At 40.3% G+C, this 17,855-nt stretch overlaps 1 protein-coding gene across 8 annotated transcripts in view; it reads right to left on the minus strand.

The window, feature by feature from the left end:
• Positions 1 to 3,678: 3,678 nt before the first annotated feature.
• LOC146470121 (transcription factor 12-like) overlaps positions 3,679 to 17,855 on the minus strand; it is a 42,651-nt gene continuing 28,474 nt past the window's right edge. For 4 of the 8 annotated variants that reach the window (XM_085122192.1, XM_085122191.1, XM_085122189.1 and 1 more), the window contains 13 exons: positions 17,576 to 17,688; positions 17,392 to 17,454; positions 14,769 to 14,919; positions 13,956 to 14,026; positions 13,012 to 13,111; positions 11,964 to 12,052; positions 11,370 to 11,585; positions 9,852 to 9,969; positions 8,551 to 8,782; positions 7,937 to 8,039; positions 6,868 to 6,925; positions 6,081 to 6,248; positions 3,679 to 5,171 (listed from right to left, as the gene is read on the minus strand). In XM_085122192.1, coding sequence (XP_084978318.1) covers positions 5,077 to 5,171; positions 6,081 to 6,248; positions 6,868 to 6,925; positions 7,937 to 8,039; positions 8,551 to 8,782; positions 9,852 to 9,969; positions 11,370 to 11,585; positions 11,964 to 12,052; positions 13,012 to 13,111; positions 13,956 to 14,026; positions 14,769 to 14,919; positions 17,392 to 17,454; positions 17,576 to 17,688 — 1,577 coding nt within the window. In that variant the 3' untranslated portion in view covers positions 3,679 to 5,076. Of the gene's footprint in view, positions 5,172 to 6,080; positions 6,249 to 6,867; positions 6,926 to 7,796; positions 7,885 to 7,936; positions 8,040 to 8,550; positions 8,783 to 9,851; positions 9,970 to 11,369; positions 11,586 to 11,963; positions 12,053 to 13,011; positions 13,112 to 13,955; positions 14,027 to 14,768; positions 14,920 to 17,391; positions 17,455 to 17,575; positions 17,689 to 17,855 lie in introns of all 8 variants that reach the window. The other 4 variants (XM_085122190.1, XM_085122197.1, XM_085122194.1 and 1 more) reach the window with 3 other exon arrangements.

Consider the following 17,855-nt stretch of genomic DNA (forward strand, 5'->3'; position numbering starts at 1 on the left):
GCGCGCGCAGAGCCCCATAGCTAAGAAAATTTGGGAAACCCATGAATGTGAAAAAATTTGGTTTTCTTATGACGTCACTTCCGTCAGTCCGTACGCAATCCCACAATGCTAACGCGCCCGTGTTTGTTTGGGGGGAAGTTGCCTGATGGCGAGATGCGTTTACAACGGAAATGTTAAAGAATACAAAATACAAAGTCAATTCATATGTATTTGTTGGATATGTTGTCAAACGTGGAAACAAGAGAAAGAGAGAGCAAAAGAAAAAAAAAAGTGGAGACGATTAAGCAAAGGAGAGCGACGGATAGCAAGTTAGAGAAAGCCGGCCGGGAAAGTAAGTTTAAAGAAGCCTCGCATTTGCCTATATCACCCGTTCGTGATCAGTTACGGTATTTTTCAGGTCTCTAAAATAGCGTTACATAGACACTTTAATCGCTTTCAATACCTTCACCTTCAGAGGTGTCTCGATGTAGCGCGTCCAGTTTAAACTGTGAATACCTAAACCCCTATATCAAATTAAAGCTTATAGAGCTGGCTATCAAAATATTCCAAGAAGTTTGAAATAAAATGAATTGTCGAATTTTTCACGACCTCTAAATGTGAGCGTCCGAATCACCTTTTCAAAGCTACAAGTCAAAGCGAGTTTTGTTTTTCAATCATTTAATTTGCTCCTCAGTTTCCAGACACAAAGCGCTAAAAAAACGTGTCCGCGTTTTGCCATATTCAATGAAAAGTTATAGAGCATTTTCGAAATAGGATGAAAAAAATTTGGAGTGATCGTACAAAAATCGCTCTCGGAGAAAAAATATTTTGAAAGAAAAAAAACGCAGACACATTTTTGTTGTTTATATGTTAAACTAGCTACTGTCCACAGGCAAACGAACAAATTCCGTTTGAGTTTTAGCTCTTTGAAGTGGTTCCTCCAAGTGAAAAAATTGATTCGAGAAAACAGCGCTAAAAATTCGGCAATTCATTATATTTCAAAATTCTTGGTTTAGTTTGACAGCCAGAGTCTATAAGCTTTAATTTGATATAGGGTTTAGGTATCTACAGTTTAAACCGGACGCGCTACATCGCTTGGACGCGAGACACCTCTGAAGACACCTCTGAAGGTATAGGGTAACCTTAATTTTTGAAAAATTTGTTTCGTGGCCGTGTTCTTTCATTCGCACTGCACGGCTCTCATGTTTGAAAACACACACAAGTTTCAAAGCTCTGAAATATTTCTACCAAACAGCAAAGAGTGTTTTTCTGTATTCATATTTTCTTAACTAGAATTCTATTTTTATTGGCTAGAATTATTTCTCATTAGGAGCTCAATTGACACAGTTTTGAATTTCCAAATATTTCTCCCCAGGAGCTAACTTGCTCTCGCAAAAAATTCCATGTTTAGGTGATCCCGACGGCCGTTTAAACAGATCATTTGTAAACGAAAATATTTTCTTCTTTCTACGTTTCGTGTTTCAAGCTTTACACAGATAGTTTAATCGTTTATTAAATTCTCGATACCATCGATATTCATGTGTGAATTAATTTTTGAACATTTTGTTTCGTGGCCGCGTTTTTTTTTTCATTCGCACGGCACAGCTCTCATGCCGGATTGTAACAAGTTTAAAAGCTCTGAAATAATTCTACCAAATGTCAAAGACTATTTTCCCGTATTCTCCATTTGGTAACGTTTATTTAGAGACTAGAATTATTACTATAGGAGCAGAATTGACTCAGTTTTAATTTCCAAACATTTTTCCCCGGGCCGCTGACCGGGCCGCTAACTTGCTCTTACACCAAAAATATTTTCATGACGTCTAGTATTTCGGGCTACAACCGGGCGTCTTAAAATTTTTGTAATGGCCAGAAGTATCCAATCTTTTCACCCCACAAAACCACGTAAATAGCGACTGGATACGAGTCTGATGAATTAAGGTAAATGGAAATCAGAACATGTAAGGTTAACTCACAGGCAGCCCAAGCTCAATATCAGAGAACCGTTGAATTATAAGGATTTGTATGAGAATACAACGGATTTGTGTAAAATGGTAGAAACAAACATTGTTTTGTCAATAAAGCTACTGCTGTGGAAACCCGAATGACGCTAGCTCGCCGAAATCGTTTCGAATCAACTTGAAACGCTGGTAAATAAAAAAGAATACAAGAAGAAACAAGGTAAGTTGACTTTATTGACAAAACAATGTTTGTTTCTACCATTTTACACAAATCTGTTGTATTCCCATACAAATCCTTATAATTCAACGGTTCTCATTCAAATTTCAAATTGTAACGTTTTTGTTTATTTGACTTTAGCCTTTTTTTTCTTCAGGTATCTATTGTAACTGTTTAAAATTGTAACGTATCTTGCCACAGGGTCAGTCTCAAACATACCCTGAAGAAGAAAGGCCGTGCCTTTCGAAATACTGGAAAATATACTTCCCTGACCGTGAAATCAACCTTGCTCTTTTTTTAGATTAATTCCTTTACAATTTTTTTGCTGATTAGATCCTTCACTACAGGATCCGATACTTTTATTTTGTCGCGGTGGCCCTTGCAAACACAGTTTATTGCTGTTTTTTTTTTCTGTGATCTTGAGCTTGGGCTGCCTGTGAGCACACCACCAAATACTTGCTCGGGGTCCAATGTTTACGACTTGCATTGACGAACGGAATGAGACCCATTTTCGTCTCCAGTTTTCACCGCTTCCGCTCTCGTATCTCCGTAGAACAGAATTTGGCGGATAGAAATCCCCTTTTTATCGTCTTTTTTTGTTACTACAGCCGTACACAACGCACCGCAGCGCCATGTTTCTTCCTTTGCAGAAAGAAAAACACCGTGGAATAGAGAAACCCGCGAAAAGCACTATCCCCAGTCTCCCGACTTGCGTGGTTTTGTATCCAACTGGAAGTGAAATTACACATAACGAGGGGAAGAAAAATTGGTAGGGAATTTTTTTTTTTGATTTTCATACGAGAACAACATGAAGATTCGATCAAGCAAATAATAATAATAAAAAAAGTCTTTCATATAAACTTAACGAAAAAAAACAAAAAACAAAAAACAAAAACAACAACAACAACGAAAGAAACCCAGCTACAATTAAACTTATGGAACCCATGTAGGTATCATGGCTTCCTTGTGTTTACAGGCGATACCCTGTACGCTATAGGCATGTGTGGCAGGCTAAAGCCGCTGTTAACAATTCATTGCTTCGATCCCAGAAGTGAATGCAGACCCTGGAGCCCGCTCCGCCCACCGACAAAGGTGACAGACGCAAATGCGTGCTGATCCGACAAAGCAATTGCAAGCAGTTGCTTTTTATACGATTTACCTCTTTTTAAACTAAAGTTGGATCGAAACCAGATCAGCAAACAAACAAACAAACAAACAAACAAAATTTCGGGTCTAAAAACGTTTGCCAACTCTAAAATCGTAGTCTTCGTTCATGGATCGGTGGCTTTGGGCATAAATCAGAGAATCCGATGCTAAGGATATGGATGAACTTCCTGTCGGAGGAATGGCAGCTATTAAACGCCATGCGGACTAACAGATTTGAGTGGTTTCCGTGACAAGACAGTATATTACACTCTACGGCAACGGAAAATCGCACTACCACTGCACTGATGCAAGCCCAGGAGTTTAAAGCAAGGAAAACCGCAGCTTTAAGTCTAACTAAAAACTACAACAAACAGGCCATGTAACTTAGCTTTTATTTCACTGATCAGTATTTAATTCTATGTACATCAGCGACTATTTCTCTTCTATTTCCGGAGAATGCTGAAAGGCGCTCTTGTTAAATTATCACCCAAACACAGCCATTTTTGAAGCTGATACAAGAACCCTTGACATTTGTGCAAGAGTTGACTCTCAGAAAGCAAGATTCCTGAATGCGTTACAAGCAATCTGGATTGAAGATAATATACAGTAGTAGGTCCTTTTGGACCAGTTTTCATTTCAAGGCTAAACCCAAAATGAGGTTATATTCTTTGACCAATCACAGACGCAAGCATCAAGATGAACCAATTAGAGGCCGGCGACAAACGCGGGAAATTATGCGCGAGCAAAGTCACGAATGGTTTTAATATTTACTTCTGATTGGTTGAGAAGGACGCAAATTAGTTTTATCACTCGAACGAGAACCGCTTATAATGTAAAGAGACGAGATGCTGTGTCTGGGTGATCAAGGCGTTAATAATGACATCTACTCTGGTGACTACTGCATTGCTATTCTAAATAGTTATTGTAATTCATAAAAATATCATCTAAAATGTTTGGTAGTCTAGTGGACATGTATAAGGATTAGCAATTGCCTAATGGTTATGTGTTCCGCCGAGCAAGACCAAGAATAATATACACCTCGTGAAATGATGGTGGTGGTGTTGAAATCTTCCAGTGGAAAAAAAAAAAAAACCAGGAACACTGAGAAGATTCTTGAGATTGAGCTGATATAAACAAACAACCTCGCAACTTGAACGTGACGAAATGTACATTGACGCAGAACACGTTTTGCAGCTAACTCAGAAATCGACAGCGCTAATAGTTACATAGTACTGGCATGAATGTCAGACAAGACGTAATAATTACTTTATTTACAACTTTATAGAAGAATTTTGTACGACTTAGCACGAACTCGACAAAACAGCGTGTATATCAAATCAGCCTTGGGGGTATAAAAAAAACGGGGGTTCGTTCTGGCCGACTGCTCGGCTGCGATGATTCAAAAATCGGCCACGAGGAAAATTTCGATAATCACACCCACAATAGTCTGATGGTTACTAAGTACAGGCAGCCAGTTTGTTGATCGACAAGAGGGTTAAGCCTCCTACTCGTGACACCGCCGCGCTACATCGGAAGGAAGTCACGCCATGAATATCCCGAACCTCGTTCGTGAAAAGTCTCATTCGAACTGTGTCATGGAAGGGAAGTGTTACGCCGCCAAAATGGGTGGGATTGTCTTTCTCCGTTCTATGTTTTGTTTTTCTCTTGTTCTAAACTTATTTTGCTGCATTTAGTACTTTTATCTGTAAATTACATAAAACTCTGATAGCTTTTTTCATCTCCATTAAAAACTTTGTTCCTGGTCTACTCTTGTCACGCATTTAAGGAGGGTGGTTCTCCGTGGTCAGTGGGTTCATATCCGTCAAGTGGTCCACAGGGCATGCCTCGGCCCCCTCCATTAAAGGCCCCTGTCAAAAGAAATAACAAATTATCTTAGCATGCGCGGACCAATCAGTGACAAATGAATACAGCCCAAATATAAGAGCTTTGAATGAGACTTTATGGAGGTACACTGTAGGGACAATTGAGACAACTACAATCCCAGGAAATACCGTTAAGCCACCACAAATTTAACACGCAGAGCAGCTACGCAAGAAAACAGGACCTATGTATCAAATAAATAATGTAGTGCTCAAAAGGGAATAGACTGAGAGTGGGAAGGCGTAAAACAAAATCTGTTAGCAGGCATGTTTGGTGTCCATGGTAGCCTCCTATGCACTGACACATTCTTTTGGCTCGTCACGTCACGAGCTCCTCGTGAAGTGCGTGACGTGAAGAGCCAAAGAACGTCTGCGTAGGAGGCTGTGTCCATCCACGGGTGTACAACTCATCTTTATAGAATTACATCGCACTACTGGTCCTCCCTTTTGACACTGTCGCGCAAACCAAAGAAAGCAACCTTCTAGTGATGGTACTCGCTTAAAAAGATAAGCATCTTCTGTGGCTAAAGCGCCCCACTCTCAAATGACAGTCTGTTACAACAGCTACATTTGAGAAGCTTCTCAGGGCTTGCCTTCAAACTTCCTTAGGCCCAATTTGCCTACACGCCTTCATATGTCAGCTCCTAGCACTTAGTCAGGTTGATAGGCAAGAAAACCAACGAAAGTAGGTTGTAAGCCTTCATATGCCAGCTCCTTGCACTTATTCAGACAAGTAGGTTGTCTGATAGCATGCAGAACAGGCGTGATTTGGCGAGCGGAGGCAAGTGCGAGGAGAGCGCGAAGAGCGAGTCACGCTCGTGCGTGGCACGCGCTCCGCGCTCGCCTCGCGCTTGTTCTGCAGGCTAGTTGTCTGCTAACTGAATAGTACCCACCCACCTCTTGACGACCTTCTTCCTCGTCTTCCTCTTCCTCGACCAGCTGCGGCTCCTGTGGTATCAAAAGGTTTGTCCACACCTGGAACAGCTCTTTTCTCGGGAGCCTCTTCTTCTACTTTCTCTTCTTCACGCCTTTTGAGACACGCTGCCTTTGGGTTCAGGTTTCGTTCTATAACAAAGTCAAAGGAAAGGTTTGATCACCCAACTCAGCTTGAAACCGAAATGGTGCCACGACCCACATCTGGATAGTGCTTTGCCTGCTCCGGAGCTAAGCGAAGTTTCCGCGCGTTTAAATTTCGCGTTCGCTCTCTGATTTCAGCCTTTCACCGGGTCTACTATCTGAGAGCCTGGATCAGGTTAGATAGAGCTAGGGGACGGACCATTATTTTTTAGAGAGGGGGGGGGGGGGGGGGAGGATGAAAAATCAGGAAAAGAAGATGCAACCGGACAAAAAAATTGTTAGCATAGACAACGACACAAAAAAAAATGTGTCTCGAAAAAATTTCATCCCCCCGCTCCAAAACAATAATAATCCGTCCCTAACGTCATCCGTTAGGATGTTCACACTCCCTAAACAGGCAGGTGGCACTCCGTTTAACGGAATGGTTTAATAGTGAGCTGTGAGGTTCTGAGTTAACCCTCTCACTCCTAAGAGTAACATGTGGCACAAGAAGTCATTACTTTCTCAACAGTGGGTCAATTTGTATAAAATTTGGACACCAACAGATCTTGGAGAGATGTGTACATTGTGAGTATAACATTGTAAATTTTTGTCAGAAATACCTTACCTCGTACTTGCGACTCTAAACTTGTGATAACGGATACCGCTTGGTGAAGGATAACAAGCTGTGAAAGAAAGAACCCACCACTAAGACAAGATGAAGAAATTTGCATGTAGGCATTGGTAGATTAAAAAAAAAGGTTGGGCAAAGGTATGGTTCTCTGTTCAATAGGCTTCTTTCGAAATATTAAAATTCAACTTGATATTGAGGTCCAGAAGACACAAACAACAGAAATGAATAAACATGATAATTGAATTTCCTCTGTGTCCTCTTGGCTTCATTGTCAAGCTGAATTTTGATATATTGAAACGAGCCTAATCACCCAGTCGAAGGTGGTGATGTTTATTTAATTTCCTGAAAACAATAATTTTGATAATGTTACGTTACGTTACGTTATGACAGTAATGCTAAGCTACGTTATGTCATACCATGCTATGCTATGTTCTTTCGTTACGTTACGTTACGTTACCAAATGGGTGCAGAAAGGCATAAAATGTGTAAGAGGGAAGAATACAGACGACACTGTCAACGAACAGGAAATACAGTTAAAATGAATGAGTAAGAGAAAGAGATTGGAAGATAAACCCAACCCAAAATCAAATGGTATCTGATTTGCCGCTACAAAACCCATTCCTCGTTGAACAATGTTTTGGGGTGAGAGGACAGAAGGGAGGGGAGGGGAGGGGAGGGGAGGGGAGGGGAGGGAAGTAATTTGGCAGGATATTGGACAATATTCTCAACAGCTCTTATCGCTCACTGCAGTTTTGAAAGTGAATGACAACAAAACCAAGACAACTCTACGAAAACAGAAGAAACAAGAAGTGGTGTTCACAGAAGCAACAGTGCCAGCCACAGAGATTGCAAAACACAGGACACACCTCCTCTCTTGCAAGTGAAACAACTGTCACTCATACAAAGACCTGTTGGATTTTTACCTTGGTCTGGGGTTTGTCGCTGTCTAAATGCAATTGACACATTCGGCCCAATTCTTTGAAGGCACCGTTGATGTCTCGAACCCTCATCCTGTAATAAAGAGTTATGATTATTTGAGTTTGTAGGTAGCCTTATGTCTCACCTTAGTCTGTTTAGTATTAGAGTTGGATTTGTCACCCTGTAAATGCATCATACACATTCTCCCCAATTCTTTGAAGGCTCCATTTATGTCTCGAACTCTCAACCTGTTAAGGCAAGGTGCACAGCACTAATTTGTACGTTGAACATCAAATTCATCAGGGCAGGTTTTGTTTTCGAGGAACCTCTGGAAAAGTCAAGTTATTTTGAGCCTTTTTTGTGTGGACAAGGGAGACTGTCCTTCCACGTTTAAGTACTTAAAACACCAGCGTTAGCCTACCTCCTTTGCACTTTCTCACCACATAACCAATCACTTAATAATAGGTACAATAATTTAAATGTCTACTTTTTAGTCACAGAGAATATGGCAGATCTCTGACTTTACAGAGAGCATTTTAAGTACATTTGTGAAACAACTAAAATGCCTTTTCGTGCACACTTCTTGCCAAATACTTTTTGACAAGGCTTAAGGCTCGTGCGTGGAGATTAGGGTACAGCAACAATGGAAAAACAGTAAGCAAAACAAATCCCTGGCAATACCAACTAGACAGTGAGGATGCTATTAAAACAGCACAGAGTGGAGCTCTATAAAAATTTTGCTAGTTTTTTTTTTTGTACCTTTCTCTGGCATTATTTGCATATCTTCTTTCTTGCTCTCTCACAACTCTGACCCTGCCACCACCACCATCATCACCATCTTCTGTTAATTTGTCATCGTCATCGTCGTCATCATCATCCACAATCAAGTCTCTGCTTTCCCTTTCATCTCCATTGCTTTTCATATCTTGTTTGGATGAGGAATCTTTGCTGCTTTTAGAGGCCTCTCCCCCAGTGTCCATTTTAGAGCCATCTGCAAAATCAAAGAAATCATTTAAATTTAACCCTCTAACCCCTAATATCAAAGAACAAATTCTTCTATCTTGTCCCATAGTACTGAGGAGACGTTTTTGAAATATCAAGAAAATTCACCTAGAGTGATCATATCCTTAATTCTCATGACCTCAGGGGTTGAAGAAGCATTGATATTACAAGGAGAGATTTGATGCTCATCACTGTTACGGCTTGAGAGGTTAAACATGGTTAAAAATCCCATCTGGCTGGAGGCAACAGCCAGCTGTCTGTTTACAACTGCGGCTGTGGAGTTGAACTCAGGGCTACCGAGAAACAACTCCAGGGAGCGGCCAGAGTGTCACTTGAACCCAGGACCTCAGAATTTCAAGTAGGGTGCCGTAACCACTCAGGCACGAAACCTCCATTTGGCATTTTCAAAAGGTAAAAGATGAAATACCCTTCCTGATAGATTAATTGCTTAAGATTATCTTTCTGTACAGTCTATGATCTCTTTAAAAACAGACATGAATATGTTAATACAAAACGAGTGACACTGAGGTTACTGTTCAGGTTGGTTTACTTAAATTACCCCAATTAAAAATAGATTGTAGCCTAAACTTCAGGTATAAAAGGATTGAGAAGCTTTTTACAGCATGATAATTGATATTCATTTTGGAGTTCTTCTACTACAAACCTGGTGCATTTCAGTGAAAATTCAATCTGTAATAAAGATGTGTATGGAAAGTTCAAATGTCTCAACACTCCTTTTGTGAAAAAGAGGTCCTCTAAATTTTTGGAAGGGTGCCCACAGGGCCCTCAAAAGACAATATTTTTTTAGAACAAACACTAGTGTAGTGGAATCCCAATATAACTAAACTCCTTTACAATGAATTACACCATGCTAGCTCAAGTTTAACTGAAAATGATGCTTTTTGCCTAGACAGAGCAAGCTGTTCCATTTGACTCAAGAAAGATTCCAGAAAATTATAGCTTAACGGAAAGCACCCCAGGTCACGTTCGAATTTCTTTTAGACAACAATCTTGGAAGTAAATTCATGTGGTTTACAAATGATGAATACAGTACATACATCTTGATTCACTGGTCTCTGAGTTACTTGGTGACATCTGTGAGCCTGCTCCTCTACTTGATAAAGTACTAGGAGAAGCCATACCAGGGTCATCTTCCATTCCACTATGTGCACCACTCTGTAGAGACAACAAAGATCTTTAATTCACATCCTGCATGTGTATTTTATCATAACAGTTGAACCTCTGCTAATGGACACCTCAAATATCAAATATCTTACCATCCACTTCCCTCAGGGCTTTTCAAGGATAATTTACATAACTGTGTGGTGGACTTTGCCAGATGGCTTATGGCACAGTTTATTAACAAAGTAATGAGTTATGAATGTGCCCTAACATGAGTGTAGATTTGAGATAAACACTACGGGTGGTCACTGCCAGACATTTGTTATAGCCCTAGTGTTTTTTTATGTCCCCCAGAGTCACATTAAGTGAAAGTACTGTGAGACGGGGCCTACGATTTTTCATCATTGTCCAAGAAGACTAGAAAGTCTAACCACATGCAGATGTCAGAGCAAAGGGAGCACTTTCTTCTCCTCCGTTATCTCCTGCGTGTTGGTCCAGCTTCTCCTAAGCAAACATTCATTAAAGTTCTGGCTACATACAAACACTGCACTTTCAACCTCCCATGTTATGAGTAAAGACCAAGCCCAATCAACAGTTTCAGAAACTATTAATAACAGAAAGAAAGCCAAACCAAGAAACTGCACCTTATATTTAGGCCACAGTAAGAGCAAAAAGATTTTAAGGCTAGTATTTACTAGATCTTACACCAACGTCTTAAGAGAAAAACAACAATTTAGAAACCGTGTCATATTTTGATTGTCAAGCTGGTTTGCATTGATCAAATGCCTGGATCCTGTATTTAACACAGACATTGGTTACACATGAACCTGTTTGACACTTGAGAGATAACATAGCTTGTATGATAAATCCACAAAGATTCGCTCACAGAAGCAGTGATCGCAAAGATCGCTAGCAACCAAGGCTGTACGTAGTTTGCCCCTGCAAACTCCAAAGGGGTGCCCCCAAGGATCGTGTCCAAACTGGGCGAGACCGCTGGCAGCATTAGCTCGAGATTAACCTTGCCTAAATTTCATTTAGCCACATTTAATTGGCTGGTATAATTTGATAAACAATGATCGCAAAAGTGGTAGAAGGCAAGAAGAGCTAAAAGTAACATTTAGGGAGGGTAGCGCCAAGTTGAATTGGAATTTGGAGAAGTATTGATTTTTGTAGAGGGAGGAAACTGGAGAACCAAGAGCAAAACCTCTGAAGCAGGGATGGAAACCAACAACAAACTCAACCCATGTGCATGTCTGGCATCAACAGTGGAAATCAAACCTGGGCCACATTGGTGAGAGGTGAGAGCTCTCACCACTGTGCCATCTCTACTCTCCAGTTCCCCTAGTCCCTCACTGCTTGTGTACATGGCTCAAGCACCAATTCTTTGCTTGCCTAAACACCACCAACAGCGGCAGGCCAGTTGAGCTTATAAGGTAACACACACCCTGACTTACCATTTGTTCCATGGGTTGTACCACTGAAGGAACACTGCCCCCAACAGAGGTAGAATAACCAACACCCGTAACAGCTGCACCACCTGCAGCTGCTGCTGCTACTGCTGCTGCTGCACTCAGTACGCTTCCAGGTGACATTCCAGGTGGGAGGCTACCTTCAGCATGGGTGCGCAGAACATGGATGGCATCATCAAGCCGTTCCTCCATTCGGCTTTGCTGTTATGAAAACGACAAACTGTCACATAACGGTTCATTCTAAGTACAAGTGCAATTCTACAACTGGGATACCATTAGAATCCAAGAGCAATTTGAAACAACTGTATGTCATTAACAAGTAATCCAGCTGTTAGAGCAGTTAGCTATTTCAATGACATTTAATACCCAATGAGTTGAGCTGTAGACTACCCAACTCTCATGTCCTCAGGGGTTGAATAACAATTGATATTGCAAGGAGAAATTTGATGCTGATCTTTGTTAGGGCTTAAAGGGTTAATGAGGATTAAGATGTTCAGTGCCCACAATGTTCTAAATGCCTTGGCCATGGAAGTCTAACTGAGGCTCAAATGAAGTAAGATTGTTTGTTATGCTGCTTACAAGAGAGTGTAAGTGGCTCTCGTATGGAGGCGAGGTTGGTTGGTTTGCTCTTCCCCAGCTTGCAGAGTGTCCTGAGGCTCCTGACCCAGCTGAAATAGGCAAACCATAACATCACCGTTATGACTATTGTAGCACCTAATTGGTTTTCAGTTAAATTAACAAAAAAGATGACAAAAATTATAAATACATTCCACTGGTGTCTATGTAGCTATTATTTCCAATGGAAAGAAATATGACAAAGTTAGAAGATTATTTCTCAGTGCAGTCAGACTGAAAACTATGACATTGACAAAATGGTTGATTAGCAACATGAATCAGACTACTTTTCTGTCAAGGCAGTATGAAATGAAGACTGCTTGATTTCGCCTAAACAAACTTGCCACAGGCAGGATTTTTTTACAACATTGACTGGGTAGAAGAGATCTGCAATCATTGATCATGATAGATGGAACAAGTTTGCAATAGAGACTTGATAAATTTTTCAAAATTAGTGTCATGAAGCTCTTTTACTGGGTACCCACATGTACGCATTGTGTACCTATTTTTAATGGTAGTAGACTCAACTACATCCTTTTCCCAATTTCACCATAATGTACACCCTACTTCATCCAGGGACACAAACCTCCACAGCTCAAGCAGCAATTTAAGGCCTGCGTTTGAAGGGTGTCTGGAAACCATGACAGGTCCCCAATATCTTCAGTTCGACTGCATAGAACAGGATGAAATTTTCCCCCAATATAAAATGTTTTCTTTTGCTATTTAATCTTTAATAGAAAAGTGTTTTTGTTTGATGTTTTCTCTTAAAACCATCGCCTACCGGTCAAATCTTTACTTTTATCACAAAATCGAACATGTGACATGTCACGTGATCTATAGGAGTACTTGTTGTGCTTAGAAATGTTAAGGATGATAAGACCTTTCTATCTGCCAAATTATGGTTCAGTGTCATTCCCTTGGTTAACGTTATCTCAAATAAACCATTTTCCCTTCTAAAAGCCCTTAACAACTGCTTGAGAGGGCAAGAAGACCACAACAAATAAGGTCCTACCTGATAATGGTCTCTCACTAACACTGGCCAAGGGAGGAGGAGATGCAACTGGTGTTGACGGGTTGGATGAGTATGAACCACCATTGTCTGTTGGGTAAATCTGAAATAGAATTTGCCTTGTTAAAGGACTGCAGTCCAAAATAGAAAAACTCCCTTAAGGTTACTGCATACCTCTAGAGGTGTCTCGTGTCCAAGCAATGTAGAGCGTCTAGTTTAAACTGTAGATACCTAAACCCCTATATCAAATTAAAGCTATCAAACTATACCAAGAATTTTGAAACAAAATGAATTGTCGAACTATATGTTATTCAAAAAGCAACAAGGCTTTTACTGAGAAACTGGTGACTCAAACTGAAAAGCCATTCTTTTGAACAACTGAATCTTCCTTGATTAGATGTGAGTGAGTTAATTCTTATGACATACAAATTTTCTGTTTGAAAGTAATCTTGCAGAGCATTTTGACTTACTCTGGGGTCATAGATGAAATCCTGGTGACCATATTCAAAGAATTTAACCATGAACTAAATTGATGAAATTTAACCCTTACACCAGGGACAGAATTCATAAGGCCACCCTAACAACCCTTTCCTCTAATTTATGTTTTAAACTAACACAGTTACACTACAATGGCTCAATACTTCTTCCCTGTGGCTCATATTGTGCAGTTCCAAAAAACATCCCTACTTCCCCCACGGGAGGTTTTTTGTTTTGCTCCCCCCCCCTTCTCCCCCTAGGAAATTCCAGTTTAGCTTCATACTTTGCTTCTAAAATTTTTATTTTTACGTCCCCCCTCTCCCTAAAAATTTCCAATGACCTTCCACGGGGTGGGTATGGATTTTTTGTCTGGAACTGGACATTACACAGCAGTATCTAATGGTATAACAAGACCTACTGTTACATTTATTTTACCAACTATATCAACTAAAACACCAGCTGAACCTTACCGATGCTAGGGCTTTTCCTAAAGTGTCTCCAGTCTGAGAGCCGGATGCTGGTGCTCTTGAACTGTGAGTAGCTACACAGAAATGACAAACAGTATGATAATCACCAAACTTATCAGTCGGGTTACACCAGGGTTGCCACTTATCACAATCATAAAAATTCCCCAACTTTTCACTGACCACAAACCAGCTTTCAAGGTCTACACAAGACAATTTCCCTACCAATAAAGCCATAAAAATCAATTCCTTAACAAATGTCTTTTGAAAACAACATTGCATTTGCCAACAAGGAAACCCTTTCCCAAACCCGGTGGCTAGCAAAAAACAAAATTCCCTGACCTTGAAAAAATTCTGTCTGACCATGGCAACCCTGTTACACAAACTTGTGTTACCACTCATCCTTAACTAATACTGACAAATTCTGATAACTCAACAAAGCCTCTTTGGGGAAAAACAATCAACAGTTAAATTCTAAGGGTGTAAATTTCTGCAGCATGATGCTGTAGTAGAAGTAATAGGAGGAGGTGGGGGCAAAACTAGGCCTATGAATCTACTATGTAGATTAAACTTACCCTACTATGTGCAGTGAGGCAGGGGAAATTAATTTTGGTTTGATATGGCAAGAGTTCACGTTAAATGAGATTCCAGTTAGTTCAACTAGTTGCTGTATTTACTGTCACAGTCACACATGGATGGAAGGTAGACCTGAGAAGGCACTTAGCATTTAGATGCCTGAATTACAAACCTCAGCTTTGATGAAGAGTGACATCAAAGACACAGAAATGCTACGGCCAATATTTTCAGTTTAATTCTTACCCATTGGATCACTTCCATTGAGCGGAGGTGACACAGAAGAATGAAGATAGGGAGATGATTGTCCATGGTGCATTCCCTGTCTAAAGGATGTCATCGGTGGAAGTGTTGAAAGTCTGTCCATTGGCTCACCATGGGCTAGTTGATGGTATCCCTGTGAATTTTTTTCAAACTGATGAGTTAATGCAGTGACATCACCGACACAAAAATCTAAACATATATTCCTAGCACAGGAATTAAATGGCTTTTACTGTCTTTTAATAATACATGTAACGGCAAACATTCACCGTGATTCATGACTACCAACTTTGTTGAAGGCCATTCATGATACTGTGGCTCCAACATTTCTTTAACCAAAGACTGGAATCTTGCTAACTACATTACGTTGAACCCCTGCTGGATGAGCATGACACCCATTTTGCTGGATTCTGTTATGTGTAAATTAACTTAACCCCTTCCTGCCTGAATTAAATACCCATTTTTGTGTCTTATACCTGGTATTAGACAATCCCAGGTTAGCCTCCAACCAATCAAAAGTAGGCATATTATGTGGCAGTAAAAATCACCCAATAACAAGGGATCATATCATGTGTCAGACACATGCCAATCACCAGTCGGATGGAAGCATATCACATGCCAGTCACACATGACTCACTCTTCTGCAAGATGTCACTTTAGTTTTGGTTGCTTTGTCAAAGCTCAAGCTCTATGATTTGTGTTGACCTTTGTAACATAAGCACCAGCCCCACATAATTTGAGCATCAAGATGACCATTGTCTCTCTCTCTCTCTCTTAGTCCTTTGAGCTCCCAGTGGGGCATAGGGCCTAGTTACGGAAGATGACCATTGTGAAATAATGAAATTATAAGGGTTTGTATGGGGAAAAAATTATAGTATTTGAAGGCACAATTAGGAACAATTTTTCAATAAAAATTTCTCACAGGAACTCTATTGTAGTTCCTTTTGTGTCGTGTGTGGTTTTTGGGTGGAGTTGAGGCAGTTTTGTGGAGTTTCAGTTCTAACGGCTTCTCTCTCTCTGTATATATATACCTTCCTAAGGTAGGGTAGTCTGCCAGAGGAAGCGACCACATCCACTAACAGTTCTAAAATAGCCATAAATTTGTTCCAAAGGCTCCAATCGCATCATAATTCCGCTTGGCCCACAGCAGATAGCAACAGAACACATCCATTGTGGGCTTCAGACGACCATTAACGTGGAGAGGGAATTATTTCTCAATAATGTCCACAAACACTTCTGTCAAAACTCATCATTGAAATTCAACACCTGAATGGCCTTTGCTGAGACCTGCTTTTCACAGTCAAACTGTGCACCACCTTTGTTAATTAGGAGTCGATAAACATCCTTCAAGACGCAGTTTCTTGGACTATCCTATGATGTTTACACTAACAAAAAAGGCACCGTCCTTCAGTGTGGCTGCCTAGCCTTGAATGGGTGCCTGATGTCCACTAGTGAAGGTTCAATTGCATGCCTTTACTAGCTCTACTGACTCACTGCAGCAATTTCATGCTGTGCACTACTAGTTACACGTACATGTATGCAAGGGTCTCAGTAGTTAGCAGTTGTGACGAAAGGCAATGCAGTTGTACTTAAGCACAATAATGACTAACAGACAGTTACAAGCTGTTAATATCAAACTGATGTTATATAAAGCTGAAAAGAGACCCGAAAAGTTTCTTAGAATAAAAGATTGAGTCGAGTTAGCCTCCTACATAGCTGTTAATTGGGCTTGTACACATCCCTTCCCCACGAATGTTGGCTAAAAGATTTTAGCAATTTTCATTCCCTTACACTGAACAATCAAAAAAAGAAAAAAAAATCACAACCCAGTTGTTTGTCATATAGCTTGGGTATCTCTATAAAATCATCTACCAACTACAAGCTTTCAAACAAGTTATCAAGAATGAGAATTATAATTGGGGCAAAGTCAAGAAGTCAATGTTGAATTTTGAGAATTATTATGTCATTTGAGAACAGCAATGGCTGGCCTTAATTTTGATAAAATTGTTCATCTATACTGAATATTTATTGTACTGAAAATTGTTATAGGGAGTGGAAATGACACTTTTTGTTAAAAACTGGATCATGGTATAATGCAATCCCAGGGATTTGATTGGCCTTGTGGCCATGGTATATGAGCCACTATACCATGCCTGAGAAATGTGAACCATTCAATTGTCTTCTGGTTGTTCCTGCAAAGCTAAATCAGCAAGATCTAGCAATCTGGTAATATTTCTGATTGTTTTTAATGAAACAATTATTCCACTTACGATTATTGGATATGAAATGATTATAGCGTGAGTTGGCTATCTATGGTCTCACATCCAATGTGCAGTCATGGAATAATCGTACGTATACGGATTTGTATACGGAGCAATTTATAACAAAACTTGTGAGCATACGTTCATGCGGAGGGCTATGTGATGATGAGCCCAACAATGCGCATACAAGGGTTTAAAGCAAGTTTGTTACTTATTACAGTCCAAAGGGCAGGCTAGACATCCACCTAGGGCATTGATTAGCATGCTGAAGCGATTTAGAAGAAGTGGTCGACACACTGCTGACTGTAAAATGTATGTGCATATAATACCATAAACACAGTGCCCACCCTAGACTGATGAATAGCAGGGCCCTTTGCTAAGGCTGAAACAGGAATACCACGAACATCGCTCTAAAAACAAACAAATAAACAAAACCCCTTGTCATAACAGAAAAGCAAACAAAAAACATCCCACCCACAAAACATCAAAGCAAAGGTACAGTAGTGCTGCATAGAGTCAAAGGAGCCTTACCATGCCGTCTCTTGGGTGCATGCCGTAACTGTTGCTGTATGATCCTGCTGAACCTGAATAAGATCCTGGGCCAAGCTGCCCCGAGTGCCCCCATGGATCAGGTGAACCATGATCTATCAATAAGGAAAGAAGAGAACATTAATTTAACAGTCTGAAAATGAAACATTACTAGCTTTCAGCATGAATCAAACAGGGATGCAGCTACTTGAACATTTTGCCCACCAACAGCAAATTTCACCACCTACAAGGGACCTGACATTTTACCATTTGAATGGTGAGT

This window comes from Pavona decussata, unplaced genomic scaffold (genome assembly GCF_977016875.1).
Source record: "Pavona decussata unplaced genomic scaffold, jaPavDecu1.1 SCAFFOLD_114, whole genome shotgun sequence".
NCBI classification, from domain to species: Eukaryota; Metazoa; Cnidaria; class Anthozoa; order Scleractinia; family Agariciidae; genus Pavona; species Pavona decussata.